The following is a 20148-nucleotide window of genomic DNA, read 5'->3' on the forward strand; positions in this document are numbered from 1 at the left end:
TTCTCTGCCCTGTTGTTTTGCACATGTGGAATGTGTTATGAAGATTGTTTACCTGAAGGGATTTGGTAATTGGATTCTGTGATGGTTGTCTATATTAATTAACCAATCACTTGAAGCTTGTGTCCTGGTTGTGGCAGACAGTCACAGGTTTTTCTTTGGTATTCTTTAGTATCTCTTTGTAGTATAGTATCTCTAAATTATAGCATAGTATAATGCAATATAGTATAGTTTAATAAAGCAATTGTTCAGCATTCTGAATCAATGGAGTCAGATGCCAATCATTCCCTGCGACAGGGGCACCCTGCATTCAATAGCCCAGCAGTGTGAACTTTGCCTCCAGACTAACCCAAGAATACCCCTAAACCAAACCTGGGCCAAATTGGAAAGGGCCATGAACCTGGTCAGCAGTGGCAAATTGATTTTTCAGAATTACCAAGAAAAGGGGGGGTATCGATATTTATTGGTACTAACAGATACCTTTTCAGAATGGCCAGAGGTTTTCCCTACCAGGACTGCCAAAGCCCAGGAGGTAACCAAGGTGCTGTTGCAAGAAATAATACCACACTTTGGAGTTCCAGCCACAATTTCCCCAGATATGGGACCACATTTTATTTCAAAAATAATACAGCAGGTCAGTCAACTTCCAGGCATAGGCTGGGAATTTCACATGCCATACCATACCCAGTCAGGCAGCCAAGTTGAAAAAATGAGTCATTTGATCAAACAACAAATTGTGAGACTAGGACAGGAGGTTAATTTGTCTTGGCCCCAGTCCCTCCCACCAGCATTGCTGTGACTCCTGACTAAGTCCAGAATTAAAGAAAAGCTGAGCCCCTTAGGAATGCTTTATGGGAGAACATATGGTGGGCAGAAAGGGATATCCACCCAAATTGGGGAAGAAAGACTGACTCCTTATATGGTAGCCCTAGGGAAGCAACTCAGAGAAATTGAAAAACGTGGCTGGAGCTCAGAGCAGAGGGATAGATGGACGAGTGCATGACATACAGCCTGGGGATTATGTGTATGTCAAGTGTCTTAAAGAAAAGACCTTGGAGCCACAGTGGGAAAGACCATTCCAAGTGCTTCTCACCACTTTTACTGCAATTAAGATCTAAGACCAGAATGCCTGGATTCACCACTCTCGCGTAAAGAAATCTCCTGAGGCTCCCTGGAGAGCAACACCAGGTGATGAACTAAGATTCACTCGAACAAAATTAATATATTGCAGTTGAAAATGTTTAGCAATCTAGATTGCAGGAATTTAATCAAGAAAATTATTTTCTTAATGTTCTAGGGCGACATTATGATGCTTGTATCCCCAGTCGGGTGTTCTGTTTATGCTGGATGTTATATTGGGTGCCTTCAAGGCTGGCTCTCACAGTGCAGGCAGGGAGAAGAAGAAGCACAGAGTTTCTTTATCAGTTGCACTCTCCCCCGCAGTCTACTGGAACACAGAACTCCACTGTCGTCTGCGCACAGTGCTTCTTTTGCTTTTTAGTTAGTTTAGCTAGCTGAGGCAGTCAGAGTTTTCCCTAGACTGTTTGTTTTTCTCTTTTCTTGGAACCATTCAAACCTGCTTCAGACCAGGACCCAGGGAAACACCAAGAGTTCGCACTTTGTGGCCTACTGGGGTCTACTCTGGGCAGCAGCCATTCCCAGCACCAGAGGGACTGATAACAGACTGACCACTCCCAGGAGAGACTTTTCTGAATTTGTCATCTCTTCAGAGTGGTGAATGAGTTTTGTCATCCGGTATTGTTCATTTCTTGTGCTGAGGAGTGCTGTGCCTGTTAAATAAACAGGTTTTTTCCAGTTCTCTCCGAGGAAATTCTTTCCAAACCGTCTGGGGGAAGGGGCCATGTGAGCTTGCTTTCTGTTTCGGGGGGGGGGGGGGGCGGCCTTTTGGAGGTTTTCTCCAAATTTGCCGTAAACCAGGACAGTTAGTAACCGTAATTACAATCCTAGAACTAGAAAATACTCTAGCCAGATAATGTGAGTGGCCTTGGTCCCAAGCTTTCACTGGATACACTGGATCCATGGGAGAATATTCTGATTTAAAAAACCTAAACCTGTCAACTGTAGTCATGCACAAAAACCAAGTATATGTAAGGCAAGAGTGGCAAAGACAAAGGTTGTGGTCACTTCAAGGGACTATAGGAGAGGAAATCAGGATAGGGTGTAGAAGAATTAATGGAACAGATCATAGGAGAGCAATCCAAATATGTGTTTCAACCTCTCCCACAGGCAAACACCAGGAGGTTTGCAGTCATTCAAGTGAATTAGACTGTCAGTATAACTTTACGTTAGTACAGACAATTGAGGTGGTTTGTCTCTGGGCCCATGATACTACTGGGCTCACCTTGAAATTTAAAATAAATGCCACAGTTGAGCCCATTACCCCAGCCCAAACCCAAATCACACCCCCTAGGCCTGAAGCCAAAATTTATAAAATCGGCCCATATGTAATAAGGAAGACAGGCCAACAGCAGTTGTTGAATCATCTCTTAAGTGTGTCGAATTACTAATGCAAACTAACATCTCTGAAATTCATCCAGCCTGCTCTTCTTTCCTAAAGACATCCTTTGAGGGTTGGCTGACACAGTTGCAAAAGCAGGCAAATACCAGAGGCAGAATGTGAAGAGATCTGACTGGAATATTAGGGACAGGGCTGGAAGTTTTAAATGCAATTGATTCAGAAATATTAGTGAATAAATTGGCCACTGCAACAAGCAATCCAACAAAATTAAAACAACCCATACAGTCAACTTTGTTAGCATTGGGAACCAGTTAGTGGCAGGTTTCGAAAATATTACCAAGTTTGAAAAAAGCGGAAGACGAAGACCATGGAGTAATTATAGATGCACTTGCTATGGTTCAAGATAATGTGTCTCTGGCTTTTAGTTGTATACAGACACAATTATGGTCACAATCAACAGCTGCTTCAATTATAAGAGAAGGGAGTGAAGGAGCTTTTCCAATTGAGATTCGAAAAGCTGTTTGGGACAATGCTACGGATTTTGAGAAGAAATTTCAATCTTGGTGGACTTTGCTAAACTTCACCTATGACTCAAGTGATAACATAGCTAATGCTTTTGTGCTCACCGTACACAACGCCACAGTTTACGTTATTCATCCTATTCGAGCATTAGGACTAAATCAGTGCTCTACCCTTCAGGACACAGGACATGGGCATGAAGAGTAAGTGAAAAATGGCAAACTATGAATCCAGAATCTCGCATTACCTGGGAACAACAGGGGTTAATTTGTGAGAGTAATACAATCAATGCTCAAGATACATGTCTTGAAACTGAACAGGGTGGTTGTTTTTCTGAAATTCATCTGAATATCAGTCAAAGGACTGTGCTTGTAGATATTGGTCAAGGTTGTGTGTGTTTGAGAACTGTATGCGCTACTATAAAAACAGACAAGAACAATGAACTTTGCTCAGTAAGAGTCATTTTAACCTTTTGTATTTGTAACTTTGTTAAAATTTTAGGGTGTGAATTTCTGAATTTGGCACCAGTTGTATCTCACCAGCTAATTTAGTCCAACAATACAATGTATCACAGGTTGTCACCCACACCTACTAGAACAAACCTCATGTAAATTTATTAAGCATCAGGACCTTGTCAAAATTCTAAGGGATATTCAGAAAACTGGACAGAAAACTTTACTGTCCGTTGTGACTCAAAGGAAATAAACAAGGTTCTGCAAAGAGTAAAACAAGATGCAAGTCACAATTGGTGGGGTTCATTTTTCAGATGGTTGCCAACTGCAACCGGGATCCTAAATACATTATGTCACCCCATCATTGTTTTACTAATTGATAAAGTTGTAGTAATTGGTGTAAGTTTAACATTGTTTTTTGTAATACTTATTTGGAATTGGAGACTGCTACAACAAATAGCAATATTAACCTCTTTATCATGAGTACATAGTAAAGCATTAGAAGACACATACCATGAGGATTGGAATTTATACTAAGTAAAAGAATTTACTACTTTATTAAAAAGAGGGGACAGAAGCATGGAGTCAGGAACTAGAGGATATATATCAATCACAGAAATTAGAAGGTATTCATTAAGAATAGGCACATAAGATGGTGGACATTGCTTAATATTTGCTGCATCCTTAGTTGTGTGAGAAAGAAAAGGAATACAGGAAAGGAATATGTGCAAAACAGCAAGAAAGAATGCAAGGATGCCTGATAAGGAGGAGGATGTTTATCAAGAACAGGATACAGTATGCAAGGATACTGAGATAACAAGGCTCCTTGGGCCCCTGAAATCAGATGAATCTGGACTCCTGGCTTGAACAGAGGCCAAAAGATTAGTAAGCATGTGCAAGGCAGCAGGTCAAAAAGTCAGTCCTGAGGAAGACAATTTTACTTCATCCCTTACGACCCCTGAGACGACCACCAGAGACAACTGCGCACCAGCAATGGACTGATAAGATGATTAGCATACAAAGTAGAGAGGGAGAGGAGCCAGGAAATAATCTATTCTGAAACATGACGCATATGTAACATTCTAGAGGATAAAAGAAAACCATGTCTGTACAAGGGGTACGCATGTCTTTGTAGCAATATTCCCATCCATCTGGCCAAATAAAAACATACCTACTTTAAAACTCATTTTGTCTTTGAGTTTTAGAGTCTCTCTCCACGTGTCAATTGAAGCCCTCTCTTTAGAGAAAAACAGTAATTTTAGAGCATTTTTCTCCCAGAATTTGTGTCCAAACTGAGACCGGTACTCACAGGATCTGCTCTATGTGACAGCAATTGCTTGCATCTTTAATGGAGGTGTTTGGGCTTTGTATTTTTTCCTTTTGTTTCTTTCTCTCATGGAATTTTGTCCCATCTGTCTCTAAGAAAATATAATTGGTACTTAAGAGAGACAAAAGAAGTTGCCAAACTTGAGGGGCAGGGCACCTAGCTGCACTTCTCTTACCCTCTACTCCGAGAGGGTTTCTCTCAGAGGGCCAGAGATACTGAGAGAACTGGGCTGGGGAAAATGGGTTTGGGAGCAGCTCCTACCTCTCCTGCTCTCTCAGCTTTCAGAGGGGAAAGAGGCTTCGGTCGCTGCGGGAAGAATTTGCAACCAGCACCACGTTCAGTCTCCTGCTGCCTCCTACCATGAGTGGAGTGCTGCTTGTAAGAGCGGCTGTTGCACTGAGACCTTATCAGCACCCTTCCACAGCAAATACAGGATCCTTCACCATCTGCTGAGGTGCCTCAGGGGAAATGCCAGGATCCCTGAGCCCCTTCTCTCTCCAAGGAAGCCTCTCTGGGCCCAGTTTGGGAGACGGTCTGCTGCTGCTCAGCTCCTGCTCAAGGGGTTTTTTGCAAGACTGTTAACCCCACACTCCCTGCCTGCCAGGACACACCACAGCTCCTACTACAGCTGACTATTGCTTGCTATCCCAGGTGAGCTCGTTCCTGCCGTTTCAGCTTGCCACTTCCAAGATTCCTGATTAGGCACTGGGATCGGCTGCCCCTGGAGGTTTGTGGAGCAAGCCCTTTTCCCAACCCTTCCGCCAGCATGTCCGCCATTACAACGTGAGAGAAATGACCGAGCCTGCGCCACAGCGCCCCCTGCAGGCGCGGGGGAATCATCGCCCCCGCCCTGCCCAGAGCCAGCAGCGCCCCTGGCGGCTGCGCCCGGAACGGCACCAGAGGGGAAATGGCGGGACTGCGTCTCTGCCTCTGGGTGTTGGGAATGCCGCAGTTGGTGTCTGTTTGCCTTGGGATGCATACTAGGAAAGAGCTGCTATTCCTTTTCCCAAATCTTTGCCCAAAAGCCCCTAAATTTCAAAGTTAAAATAATTCTGAGGGAAGGGGGTTATAGTCTCCATTCCAAAAGATGTTCCTGCCTTCCTTGGCAGACACCAAGGCAGACACCTTGGTAGACACTTGCTTTTCAAACTAAGACAAGGTGAAAGCTCTAGTTGGGACTCAAAAAGTGATTCAAGAAGTGCTTCAAAAGGACAGGAACGACACAGTCCTCCTCATTTCCTTGCTAAGAAGCAACTCTGGGCACTGATGAACTCTTAGGGACAATGAGAACACACACTCCTCAGCGTTCTCCATCCAAAAAAGATCAGTGTTACTTTACACCTCTGCAGAGCTGTGCATGCCAGGACATCCTCTCCATTTCCACAGCATTTTAGTTCATAGCAACTATCAAGAATTGGCAAATTTCCCAGATTCCCTTGGTTTCTCTCATGAGTGACCCTCATCTTTACTTTCCTGCAGGCGAGAACATCAGTCATCTACTGCTCTCGGAAACAGATGCAAAGGGAACGTGGCAGAGAGCTTGAAGGAAAAATGCAACCTGCCCACAAGAAGTAAGCTGGCATGAAGTATCCAGCTGACAGCTCTGGGAGAAATTTCAACTATGGAATATATAAACAAGGGATTAAGCTGGCCATAGAGAGAGGGAGGAAAATGTTGTGCAAAAGGAAACTTATGTCCTTAGTATTTCTGCTGTAAGAAACAGCAGACGAAGACTTAGGGGAACATCTGAGGCATCAAGAGGCTTAAATGCAGGACAGAGGTGTCCTGACAGGGTTAGAGGCAGGGGACAGGTTTTTGATGGCAGCTGGAATGACCTTCAAGATGTGATAGGGACATCCCTGTGTGATACCAGGGAAGAACACCCATAGGAGTGGTGTGTGGTGCAGAGCTGTGGGGCAGTCTCTACCCCTGATTTTAAGAGCTCAACAGGAAAATGCCCTGAACCACTTTATAAAGCTTTGGAGTATACCCCACTTGGAGCCGGGAGTTTGGATTCCCTCTGGAGGCATTCTGAGCCTATGGGTTTTAGAGGTGTTACTAAAACCTGATGTTACACACAGAATTGCCTAACAAATTTATAGAAACAAAATCAAGAAAAAGAAAAGAGCAGCTGCAGAGCATTGTCCAAAAGGGTTTGAGAATGAAAAATCTATTTTACTGGCACTTAAAAGTTCTTGGCTTTCTCTTCCTAGCAAAAAACCTTGGTAGAAGATCAAAACAATTAAATGCATTAAAAAACAAGAGTTAAAATTGGAAATGAGAAGTTCCACAGAAAAGAGGGGAAAAAGACCAAACCTCAAAACAATTGCACTTTCCTAACATGGGAGAAGTAGGAAATCAAACTGTGCCAGGAAGCTCAAGAACTATGTAAGAACAGTTAGCCCCATCCTGGTGCCCTCTGGGTGTCCAAAATTGAAGCCTGTGTGCAGCAGCAGCTCTGAACTGCAATATAACAAAATCTCCTTCTTTAGAATGTCTGCTGTCTCCTGGGAAGGACAAAGACTTCTTTCACCTTAATAAAAAATGCATCTTCTCTGGATTATTTTCATCAGAAACTGCAGTGTATCATCACAACTAATAAATCTCCAGTATGTGTGAAGAAATGGAGACTGGTGGAGCCTGTTCCTTTGCTTAAGAAATGCTGCCCCTTTGTGCAGGAGGGTGTATGAGGAGAGGGGAATACTCCTTACCTTTATTTATTGTGGGATGTCAGGCCCAGATTTGGGATGGAAGCAGTCTCACCATGTGCTGTGCTAAGCACCTGTAATTCAGGTAATAAGCAAAAGCCTTCCCCCTCTTCTGTGGTGTGTAGAAACTTGGGAGTTATTCAGGACTATAAACAATTAGTGCCAAAGATTTTTGGTGCAACAGATTTTTAATTTGGAAGGGTTTGCTGAAAGATGTCTATTACACATCCAGGTGTCAATCTCCAGGGTCCATTCCACCTGACCTCCCTGATAGAGGGTTCCTCTTGCTTTACACCATGTTTACAACCATCTGGCTTGCAGGAGACTCCAGTTTCCGAACATGAGTCCACAGATGCTTTGTCCTAGCAGGCCTGCGAAGCTGCTGGCCAGCTGACAAACTCTGACCAAGTCCCCTTGGCCACAAGTGGCTCACCAGGAGTTGGCTGCAGCTGAAGGATAAGGGAGAGGTGTTTTCTTTGCTGCAGGCACAGGGCCAGATGCCAATCAGCGGTGTAGGGCTCCAAAGGCTCCAAATAGCCTCTCTCTAATAATTAGAAATCTCTAATAATAAAATTACCTGGTAGAGCAAATTGAGCAAAGCAACACAAAACTGAGGGGGTGAAAATAGAACAGAGGTCACTTTATTGTCAGGTGGATGAGGAGTTGTTCTGATGCTGTAATTATGTCTCAAAGAAACAGCAGCAGAAGTGAGTGATAAAGTGACTGCAAGCAGAGAACCCAAACGCCAGCATTCTTCCTCTGACTGTGAGCAGTCCAGGAGGTGATCCTCTTCTACAAGGACCTCAGCCTCTTGGCTATTACCACGGTGGCAGTTTCACCCACTTGCAGCAACCTCCTGTTCAGGAAGCTAACTGCAGGTGCCAGTGCCAATTTCCGAGTTCCACCAATGTTCCATCCCCTCTACTCACACTCATACAAGGACATCGCCTTTCTATAGCTCCAATTCATGGCTTGGCTTTCTCTACCTCAAGTTCAGTATCTTCCACAAAAAAAGCCTGACCCCCTCTGCCACAACTCAAGGCTTATTTTTTAATTCCTGCCAGCTTCTTGCTGGAGAACCAGTAAGCTAAGCAGGGTGCTCCGAGCTCCCAGGTTTAGCATATGAATATACTTGAGTTGCAAAAGCGATACTCACACTTCTACATCACTAAAACCAGCCATTGTAACAGGCACAGTTCCCATTTCTTTTAAAAATAAATATTTATAAACAAAAGGAAGAGATTTAGAGAACTACAAAGTTAAAAATTTTCCTGCCAACAGCACAAATGCTTCTCATGTACAGTCACAGGAACAAGTTGTACACCAACATGAGCGCTGTCTAAAAAACTCTCTCCTCATCAGCTGCCTCAGTCCACCTGCACAGAGATCCACATCTTCCTCTGCAGCAGCCAGCTCTTCTGCACTTCTCCACGACTTGTGCTGGAGCTGCTCAGTCACCTTTCATGATCAAGTCCTCAATATATGCATCCAGTTCATCATCTGTATTAATATCAATGTCCTGAAACCAAAGCAACAAGGAACACCAGTGAGAAGTTAATACTGAGGAACAGCACAAGAAAAGAGGAGCCAGAGCAGCTTAGCACCCTCTGTTACGTCTGGCCTGCTCAACCTCTATGCCCCAACCTCCAGCACCCTCCAGCTGCTGACAGCTTGCAGTGACAGCACCCCTAGCTTTCCCTGTCAGCATCCGAAAGACAACACAGGAAACCCATCAGCATCAGATGCTCAAACAACACACTCAAGTGATGGATCTACTGTACTGATTGTGGTTGAGGAAGATTTGGTTTGGGCTCTTTTAGATTTAACACATTTTCCTAACAGGGTGAAACAGCTTTCAGATGCTTTCAGTAGCCTTTACAGGTTGATCCTGATTTTATTAAAGTAGTTTTTTTAGTTTAGAGTTAGTTTATTTATTTAAATGTTTTAATTATATATTTTCTATTTTAATTTAATAGTATAACTAATATATCAATTTCACCACAACACTTTTTCATGTTGTTTGTTTAAAGGTTTGCATTTCTATATGTGGAGTTCAGAATCTGCCCAGGAATGTGGCAAAAATTCCCTGATGAGCACTGCCTACACCTGGGGAAATTCTCAAGCAGCCTCACAGCAGAGAACAGAATCTGTGCATAACATACACACCATGAGAAATCATTCTCATGTGAGAATTAACACACATCAGACTCTCAGAGCTTGGATCCCAAGTGTGGGCAGTGACAGCCAAGCTGTTCCGAGCTGAGGAAGTTGGAGCCCAGTGAGACACTGCAGTGAAACACTTGTAATGCTTGGAGGGGATGAGCCAGGTGGCTACTCTGAGACAGCTCAGGGTTTGCTGCTACTCCTCACCCACCTCCTGCACTTTTTGCAGAAGGGTCATGATATTAGTCCTCAACTTCTGCAGTTTCTCCTCTGTTTCCCTCAGCTTCCTTTCTAAGTTCCGGAGGTTTTCCTCAGAGGCTTTGGCCCGGGCATCGGCACGTGTCTGATATGAATTGCACAGGTTCTGCAGACCCACCTCATACTGCTTAAAATATTCTTTCTGTAGTAGACAAAACACAAGATGTCACATTAAGAGAAAGCATCAAGCATCAACAAAAACATGAGCATTCACAGGCTGTAGAAGACCCAAACTCCTGGCCCCCATGATCAAATCCTCCCTGCAGCGTGCCTCTGCACACTCTGCCCACCCTTGTATTTACATCTGATTTGCCAACACCAGCCAGCACAGAATTCACACAGCTTTTCACATTCTTCCAGTACCAGAACTGCCCCCAAAGCTGCTTGAATTTAGATTAAGGGTGCAGGGTACTTTAAAAAACATGAACCCACAGGTATGGTTGCAGGCCTGACATGCCCTGTAAATTCTAAGTATCCTTGGTACAGATCACCCAGACATCATAGCCTCCCACTGCAAGGTAGGGACAGCTACACTAACCAAAAGCCTCAGACACAACCAAGGTGTCCTACAGAAGAAGCAGAAATAGTAACTCCAGCAAATGTCAGCAGATGCCTGAGTTAACAGAAGAGGAGGAGACGAGACTACCAATACACACACTTCAAGTCTGGAAGTGCAAAACAGAACAGACTTTGGTCATGTGCTCATCTGCAGGTGGCTTTTTACAAGTGCCTCCTTGGAAAGGTCTGTCTTGGTGGTATGCTGGAGAAGGAAAAAGTAAGAGAGGCCAGTTCCCTTACCCTGCATTGCAGCCAGCACTGGTACCAGGTAACATTCCTCCCAGTACCAGGCTGCTGGTGGAAGCTCAGTCCCACCTGTCCTCAAATAAACAGAAGTCAAAAGTCTTATGGTGTGCAGCTGACTTGCTGGCAGTCAACCTGTTTTCCCAGGGAAGTGGGAAGGGGTTTACTTCAATGTTCTCTCACACTAAAGTAAATGGCCTATAAAGGGATTGAACCCCCACTAACGCTGTGGGCTCAAACCCTGTATGCGCCATTTACCTTAGAGTTGGACTCAATGAGCTTTGTGTCTTCCTTCCAATTCAGAATATTCTGTGAATCTGGGGATAATTATTTGTTATTAATTTATAATTTTTAAGATTGTCTCCAGATAAGTTATAAGGCTTATAAGTTTAATAGCAATTGTTAAGAATTTAAGATACTAGCAGCCAACAGCATTCCCACACACATGTATGGTAATTAAAAACATCCTCAGACAACTCTTACAAGACTCAAGGCATCTCTCAGAGGTCTCATTCTTTTCCTCAGCTATGTTAGTCTGCCAAGGATCCAAATTATTTTTTCAAGAGTGCACTCCCGCATTAGCAAGACGCACATTTGCCATAAGAAAGGAATATGTGTGGGGAAAACACATAACCTTACTTTTCTAGAAGTACTGAACTCACCAAGGGAAATGCCAACAACCCTTCTGAGCTCATGGAACTCAGCTCATTCTTGGAGATTGGAAAACTTGGAGGCAAGAAGTATCGCAAACAATTCCTGTGCAGGAAAACAAAATGCAAAGCCAGAGCTGGCAGTTTAACAGACCGAAGCAATCAGACTGCAGAGCTCACAAGATCTGCAGTGAACCCACCTAAGGATCTGGACTAGTAAGTCAACTGTTTCTTGGCTGCTGCTGGGACCAGTGGTGTCAGGCTCGATTCTGATGCAATCCGAGGTAGAAGGTTCAGCCATGACCGCATCCTCTTCCTGCTGTGTGTCTGGAGCCTGGTACTCAGGAGAGGGAGGTTTCATAAGCCTTACATCCTCACTGCCCTTCTCTACCCTGAGGAAAAGTATTAAGGTAATGTCAGGAATCTTTTTTTACATTGGACATACCTGAAACACAGTTAACGGTTTCATCAAAATCTGTACCCAAGTGTCACACAGACTTCTAGACACACAACAGCTGCCTCCAGGGCAGGCATCAGAGTGACAGACTGATGGAGTCTGTAATGCCCATTCCTTATGTAGCCCTGGAAAGTCTTGACCTCACATGTTTCCTGACATGACAACAGCATATTTGTCTTCAGGATCTATGGCAATAAAACAGGCCCTTCCTCCCAAAAAAAAAACCCAAGCCTCCACAATTCAGTAGCTCTAGATAGTTACCAGCGATCCCTTGGTGTGGTGTCTGTAGGGACATAATCAAACTTCACCTTCCACCGGATTGCATGCCTCACCCTTTCCACAGCTGTGACACGGCCTGTGAACCATTCCTTGTTCACACGCACTTCCACGTGCAGCCCTTTATCTGTGAGGGGGAAGCAAAGGTGTTTGTAAACATTCAGGTGCTAGAAAGCACATTCTACAGGGGCTCTAGAGATTCAGACACCTCAGCAGGGAGAACACCTGAACCTGTGACAATGCCCTCAAGCAGTACGGACACCATCAAAACACAATGGGCACACAGGTCAGCTCCTGCTGAGAAACATGAAGATGCATGGAAATGAGCTGGCAATTCCGGATGGAAGGTTTCTCCTGTACTCCAAGTTGTTTGACATTGGCTTTATAGTCTCATGATGGGCTCTAGGACAAGTTGCCACATGTCCCTAGTGGGCCACTTTTCAGACAGCTCCCTGGAAGCATGCTGAAAAGATGCCCTGCTCTGGCAGATGGTGCAGTACCACCCCAGCTATCACCTTTCCTGGGATCTCCCAGTCACTCTTCTCTCACAGCAGTGCAGATCTGGATAGAGTCCTGAGCATTTTCCAGCTAGCATGGCTGCATGATCCACTCAGGATAGGTGAACATGCCATCAGCTACACCCTGCAGCCCAGCCTCATCCCTGACAACATCACATAAGCATCAATCACAGACCTTTCCATGCCACAATTGCCACTGGTCTAATCAAAGGGTTCTCAGCCAAAATTTTTCATGCAAGTTAGAGTAATCTTGGGGTTCGGAGTTCAAATGTACACTATTTTTTATTTTAAAATCTCATTGATGAAAGCACACGTTTAACTTGTACAACAGTTCTTTTTTACGTCAGATACTGGCTTATTTCTCACCTTTCTGTGCTTTCTTCAGTTCCAACAACTCTTCCTCTCCAGCACTGTCTGTGAGCTGGGAGCAGAGAGAGCTCAAATTAGCCACCTCCCATCAAGATTATAAACACCTGACAAATACCTTCTGCTGGGGAAACCAGCACACTCTTACCTCCACCAGCACACTCTTACCTCCACCACCACCTCATTGGAATCCTTCTCTTCTTTCAGTGCCAAAAATTTTCCTCGTTTTGTCCTCTCCTTTTTGGGCTCACCCTCCTCCTCAGACCCATCCTCTGGGATGTTCGAGGCCCTCTTTCGAGTGCTGGAAGCCTGAAGGAAGCAAACAAGCTCTAGCTATTAATTCCAGCCTGCTTCCAACCAAAACCTTCTTGCAGCCAAGTTTAAAAAGAAAAAACAAAACAAAACAAAACAAAACAAAACAAAACAAAAAAAAAAAAAAACAACCCCCCAGAAAAAAACCCAACACTCAGTATTTTATTTGGTAGTTAATGAGCTTTTCTGGAAGGTTTTAGAGGTGGTATATCATCATGCAAACACTCATCCCACCACCCCATGCACTTTTTTTTTCCCTGGGGAAACAATCTGGTCTAACAGGAAAGAGATGAGACCAGTCTTCTCAAGGAGTGTAAATGACACCCTAACCCAAGAGTAAAGTAGAAGTTCTCTTGTCCTGTGCAGTGCCCACTGTGCACATATCACAATACAGAACAGACAGGCTTACAGGACAGTGGGTGAGGAGCTGAGGGGTTTCATCCCATTGATTCTTACCTGTAAACATTTGCCAGAGGCAGATTTCCTTACTGCTGGCACCTTGGCTGCTTTTGGATTGGGTGTCTCACGTGAGCTTTTGGGACTCTGTTGGCCAGAGAGCGACTTCAGGCTTGTACCTGGCTTGGCAAGAGTTTTTAAAGTGCTGTTAGACTTCCCAGCTGTCACAGTGTGATGGTGTGTCCTGGAAGTGCTGGCCTCCTCCTTGAAGAGCATGCTTGCTAGCTTGGGGGAGCTGGTATTTGGATGATCTGAAGAACTTTTTTTCAGCTGAGTGCAGGACTTGTGAGGAGGTGACGATCCTGGTGGCCTGCTGGGAGCATTCTTGATTACATCAGGCAAAGGAGGAGATCGTGGGCGCTGAGATCGGGTGTGCTGAAACAAAGGAGGGTAGAGAGAGAGGAAGGGTAGAAGAGTGGGGAACTGCTGTTCAGAACAGCTAAGGAAGCACAAAAGAGTAAAAAGCCTACAGTAGGATTCCATTTACCTCCCTTGAAGGCCGTGTAGTCACTTCCAGAGGTAGTTTCTTTAAGTCAGCCTGAGACAGAATTGGAGTGGTTTTCTACAAAAAACAACAACAAAAAAAGAAAAATTTGAAAAAAAGAAAAAAAACTCCAAACACAAAACCAACCAACCAAACAAAAACCCAAAACCAAACCAAACCAAACCAACAAAACAAAAAAAAAAAAAAAAAAAAAAAAAAAAACAAACCAAAAAAAAACCAGATCAGAAAGTTCATGTTTACAAGCTGCCAGGGGCTGCCTGAACCCATTCCAGCAGTTTTCCAGGCTAAACCAAACAATTATATGGTGTGTTTTGTGTTCTTCAAGAGATATTCCTTCAGCTGTCATTTCCATTTTCTCAACAGAAAATTAAATGCAAGATGAGATGATCAATTTCTGTTGTTATAACTGCCCCAGCCCTATGAAGGAGCATAGATGGTTTCAGACTCAGCAGCAGCCCTTTGCACAGGGAAAGGGGCTGCTGCTGAGTCACACCTGCTCTGCTTAGCTGGAGACCTCTAGACTCACCTGCAGAGCTTCCAGCTTTTTCTGCTGCTGGCGGATTTTCTCTGTCAGTTGTTTCTGCTTTTCCTCATTTGATTTCAAGTCTTTTTTTAGAGTTCCCAGTGGTACCTTCTGCTTCTGCTCTGCAGCCTCACATCTAGAATGGAGGGAATGCAAGACACTCTCAGTAAGGACAGCAGAACCTGTATCATCTCATGCAGGATTATCCCAACATACCATTCCAAAGGCAGCAGGAAAGCTACCTGCCTTTCTGCAGCAGTCACAATCTCAAAAGCAGTGGTTTTCATCTTGGAAAAGAGATATGAATTAAGGATCAAAAGCATAGTTGCTAATAAAAAGGCATTTATGCTGGAAATCACCAATTCAGCGCCCAGGAACTGTGACAGTTGTGACAGCTTCTGGACTGCATCTGTAGTCCAGACTTTTTCAGCAATTTTCCTTCCTATCAGCTTATTTCTTCATATCAGTTCTTCTTTCTACATACTTTTTTCCCTTCATAAAGGAAAGCACAGTACCAGAAACCCATGACTAAGACATTACCACAAGCCTTCCTGTCCCAAATGCCTTCTGCCTTGCCATTCCAGGCCAGGCAGTGTCCTTTAAAATATCCTGTAGCTATTTGCTTTGTCCTTTGCTTTCCTGTAGCTGTTCAGCCCATGGCCAACAACAGTGGTGAGTATCCTACTCTCCCAGGTCCTCTCAGGTGCAGAATCCTGGAAGAGTCCTTGAGAGAGAAGGAAAAGAGAAGCAGGAAGTACTCTCTCAAACGCACTGGCATCACCTTTGAAGTGCCTGGATGAGCAGCTGGCCCTCAGGAGCACTGCCAGAGGAGGAAGAGGGGACTGAGCCCAGGCTCATCACCTATCACCAAACAATCATAGAACGACAGACGAGGATCAGCACTGCTGGGGTAAAGTCATGGAAGAATGATTTGAGCCAGGAAAGCAGCAGACAGCCCTTTTACAACACAAGAGATGCAGCAGATCTCATTGGACACTGGAACCAAGCTGGTAACCTGAAGATATAAGTCTTACTAGTAAAGGGAGAACCCTGCTCTCACTGTAGAACACTCAGAGCTCCAAGAAGCTGAGGAGAGATGATTCTATCAAGATCTCTAGCTATCAGACACACTCTGATCAGCTTTGTGAGTGAGAAGGAGCAAAAGCAGCAGTTCCTCCATCAGCCTCTTCCCTGCTGAAGCACTTTCCATAGAGTGGTTACTTCCTTGGCTAAGAAAGTGTGTGTCGTCACTGCAAAATGACTGCCTGTGACACGAAACCTGCAGTTCCCAAAGATAAAGTTGAACAAGTGGCACCATAAACAGGTTTCCCAGCACAGAAATGCATCTTCCAGCTCATGGCAAGGCTGGAAGCATTGCCAAGCTATGTTTTACAGCACAGTAAAGAACAAAAGCACCTTGAGTTCTGTGACAAGAAAAATTCAGACTACTTATGGCATCCAAACCCAGAGACTGCATCACTGGAGGCAGCAAATCAGAACAAATGTATTATCTTGGTAGTCAGAATGGACTAAAACCAAGACTCCTGATAATGCTCAAGGAGCTTTGAGACACACAATCATCTTCAGCTGGTGCTTCAGCCACCCATCCAAACGACATTTGAGATCCAACTGGATATCAGATAGGAGAATAGAGGAAAGCAAGCCTCACATTATTTCACAGTGTGAAACAGGGACACTGCCTTCTCTGTAACGAAATTGAGTGATAGTGGCACCTGGTGCTGACCTCAACAGAGACAGTGGCACTGGAGGGAGTGACTGCTTCTCATAACAGAGACTGAGAAGGGCATTCAGCTCCCATCATCTGGAACAGCTTGCCACAAGCAGCCACTGAAGTGTAGGTGGACAAACCAGAAGGGCAAGGAACAGCTCAGTGCCAATAGTAGACACTGTGCTGTGCTGTGGCAGCCAAAACTACCATACGACCTCTGATGCCAGGACAGTCCCAACACCTGACATTGCTCTGACATTGCATCATTTCCAGTTTGGCTGGATGAGACCCTGCACTGAGCCTCACAGTACACAAGCTTGAGGATGCCACCCATGTGCTTCTCAAATCCTGCCATCCTTCAGACACTACAAATACCTGTAATGGTCAGGACACAGATATGAAGATGTCCAAACTCTGCACAAGGACTCAACAGTGCAGCACCTGCAATGTGCTCCAGCCAAAAGCCAGGAGTGCTGGAGAAACTTCTACTTCATGTAAAGGACACAACTGCACTTGCTGCTGGAAAGCACATGTAAGCTTACTTAATCAAGAAATGTCCTGGAGTTATTTATTCTCTCAAAGTAAGACTCCTGAGACTCCTTTTGAAGCTAAAATGACCAGAATTTTGGCTCACCAGTGCCAAGTGCCCCACCTGCCCTTTCCCAGCTTCCTGCACAGGGAATGTAGGATGGCACAGCATGCACTGCGGAGGTACTCGGACTCACCCCAAACAACACCTCAAAGTGAAAAGTAGCCCCACCCACACACCCCCAATTTTCAAGGTATTGCAAATAAAAGATCTGAATTCTTTCATCACTAAATCAAGTTCCTGGTAGGTGATACAATAAAGACTCCCACTTCTGCAGAGAGAAGTGCACAAATATAATGGCAGGTGAGGGAACCTGAATAACACCCTTCCATGGCTACCCTCAGGCCATCCCAGAAGCTACCAGCCCAAATGGACCCATAGGGTCCATTTCCACAAGCCCAGAGGCCCAAAGGCAGCTCAGAGGATGTGAACTGGGCTTTTTGGGAATTGCAGAATGCAAATCTGTTCAGAGGAACAGAAACCCCTTTTGGGGTCCTGTCAGGACTGTCCTACGGCTGCCTCAGCTCTGGTGTCTGGTCAAGGGGGCAGCCCTCTGAAACATCTTTTGGACCAACACCAGGAACCGAAAGCAAGTAAAGGAAAGGACTGATATTATTTGGGAAGAACAAATATGGGAAAAATACACTGTAACAAGGGCCAGTTGTACATAAACCTTTGGCTGGTCAGTACACCTCTGTGTACGAACCTCCATGTCTCCCCCTTTCCTAGGCAAGGGCCTCTGTACTGGGGTGCAAGTGTCAGTAGCTGGAGAGGGACCACTGGTCCCAGTGACTCATGGGCCTGAGTGCCACCAGCTGCTGTGACTACAGGCAAGTGAATGAATATGAGCCACAGGCCAGAGGAGCCAATCAGAAGGCTACCTGGGAGCAAGGGAGGGGATGTCTAAGGGTGACGCTCAGGAGCTGATCACTGGAGACATGGGTGAGTCTCACAGCGGATGGAGATAGGTATAGGGGTGTAGGCAGAACAGTGGGTGTCTCTAGGCAGAAAGCATGTGGGGAAGAGCAAGGACCCTGATCCAATCAAGACAGAGAAATCCCCAGTGTGAGACACTGGGAGGTCTGGAGGGTGTGTGCGCTATGTGTAAACACAGAAGGAGGTCGGTACACCTCCCCCCGGGACTGCAGGCCTCAGGGCCCATCTATCCCAGTGGAAGTAACCAGAGACTCGGGATCTGAAGGCCAGGTATGGACATGAGTATTTCCACTAGTGATCCTTCACCCTGACGAGCCAAGAGGGAAAAGGATGAAGCTGCTGGTGTGGTCTGTGGGAGCACTGCACATGCCCACTTGTGCTATCTGTGGGACTGGATGTATGTACATACACAGTCTGTCTGTGTTTGTGTGTGTCTAAAAGCAACATCTTCTGATCTTCACTACTCCTTCCAGCCGAAGGGCTGGGGACATGCCAGCCCCTTAGGTTCCAGGCTCAGCCCTGCCCCAGAATTTTGTCCAGGAACATCCTCAGCACTGCCACACTCCTCGGAGCTCTACAGCAGGAGCTCTACATACATATGGAGCAAACAGAGAAGTCAGCACAGATATTCTCCACTGGGAGGTACCAAAAGGAAGTAGTCAGAAAGTCAATACTTTGAAATAGCATCAATATTCTGTAAAATTTTCAGCCATAGATTTTAAATTCTTTATTCCAATCAAAAGTTACCGCCTGGATTCATCCCCTTTGTCTTTAAGCCCTGAGCCAAGGGACCTGACTTACAGAGAAGCAGCTTCCCTTCCTTACACAATACAGACAAGAACTGGCTTCCAGCAGTGCTGCTTTCCACAGAGAAGCAACCTAAAGCAATCATTTTCCTCACTCAAATAAATGACTACATTCTACCTACATTTTGTGACTGTAACACACGTCACTGGAAAATGAACCACTGTGCTGCTTCCTCAAGCATGCAAAATGTCCCTCCTGGGTTCATCCCAACCATGTGGAATTGCCACAGTTTGGTGTCTGATGGGTGGGAGCAGTAGGAGCAAAAAAGGCAATTGCAAAGCCCCCCTGAACTCACCTAACTCCCAGCCTGCACCATGAAAGTTCTCCAATTGCCATCAATCCTGCCCATGGCAAACCTAATATAATCTAAACCTGTAATAGCATTTCTGGTGCCAGGGCAGAAAAACAACCAATGATTCAAATTCCACCATATCACTTGGTTGACAGGCTAGAGGCAGCTCTGGGGTCTACCTGGCTCCACCCGGCTCAGGCAGGGCCACCCAGGACCAGGAGCTCAGGACCCCATCTTGGAATATCTCCAAGGACAGAGACTGCACAATCTCCCTGAGAAACCTGGGCCAGGATTTGGTCACCCTCACAGGGAAAAAAGTGTTTCTGATGTGCAGAGGGACCTTCCAGCATTCCAGTTTGTGCTCCTGGTGTCTGGTCCTGGCACTAGGCACCTCTGGGAAGAGACAGGCTCTGTGCTTTTTGCAGCCTGCCTTTGTATGTTTCTATACGTCGATGAGAATGCTCTGAGCCTGATCATCTCTGGGATGGACAGCACACACCAGTGCTGGGGCTGTCCTCCCCAAGGACAGGACTTTGCATTTTCCTAGCTCAATGTCAGGATAGGCTTCTGCTGGCCAATTTCTGCAACCTGCAAGTCCCTCTGGAGGGATCTATGACTGCCTGGTTTGTCAGCTGCTCCTCCCAATTTGGTATCACCTGTCACTTGCTGAGGATGTCCTCTGCAATTTGCACATTGCAAATGCCCACCCAGCATTCAGCTCCCAATACCATTGCCATTGCTGCCTTTTCACAGACTGTGAGCACAACTTAAAGGTACAGAACCCCTCCAACTGTTTTCAAAGAACAGATGACCAAAAAAAGCTCCAAATGTGCAGATAAAGCGCCTTGCAGAAAAGTCTTAATATTAACTGATTCTTACCTGTCTTGTTCAGGATCAGGGTTCATGGAGCACACCCAGGTGTCAGGGTAGTTCCTCTCCACTGAGCTCAGCTGGAACGGGAGAGTCCGCCACTTCAGACAGACATCTGTCAGACAGACACTTTGCAAGTCAGAAATACACAGCCTGAG

The 20148-nt window shown here is 45.3% G+C and overlaps 1 protein-coding gene across 2 annotated transcripts in view; it reads right to left on the bottom strand.

The window, feature by feature from the left end:
• Positions 1-4418: 4418 nt before the first annotated feature.
• Positions 4419-20148, bottom strand: part of MORC2 (MORC family CW-type zinc finger 2) — a 49696-nt gene continuing 33966 nt past the window's right edge. For both annotated transcript variants that reach the window (XM_054288512.1, XM_054288513.1), the window contains 11 exons: positions 20000-20105; positions 14771-14903; positions 14227-14301; positions 13740-14114; positions 13140-13280; positions 12972-13026; positions 12073-12214; positions 11555-11746; positions 11367-11460; positions 9857-10045; positions 4419-9001 (listed from right to left, as the gene is read on the bottom strand). In XM_054288512.1, the coding sequence (XP_054144487.1) occupies positions 8933-9001; positions 9857-10045; positions 11367-11460; positions 11555-11746; positions 12073-12214; positions 12972-13026; positions 13140-13280; positions 13740-14114; positions 14227-14301; positions 14771-14903; positions 20000-20105 (1571 nt within the window). In that variant the 3' untranslated portion in view covers positions 4419-8932. The remainder of the gene's footprint in view (positions 9002-9856; positions 10046-11366; positions 11461-11554; positions 11747-12072; positions 12215-12971; positions 13027-13139; positions 13281-13739; positions 14115-14226; positions 14302-14770; positions 14904-19999; positions 20106-20148) is intronic.

The sequence above is a fragment of the Melozone crissalis genome, unplaced genomic scaffold (assembly GCF_028551555.1).
Source record: "Melozone crissalis strain CALT ecotype California unplaced genomic scaffold, PUWL_Pcris_2 ptg000063l_1, whole genome shotgun sequence".
Taxonomy (NCBI): Eukaryota; Metazoa; Chordata; class Aves; order Passeriformes; family Passerellidae; genus Melozone; species Melozone crissalis.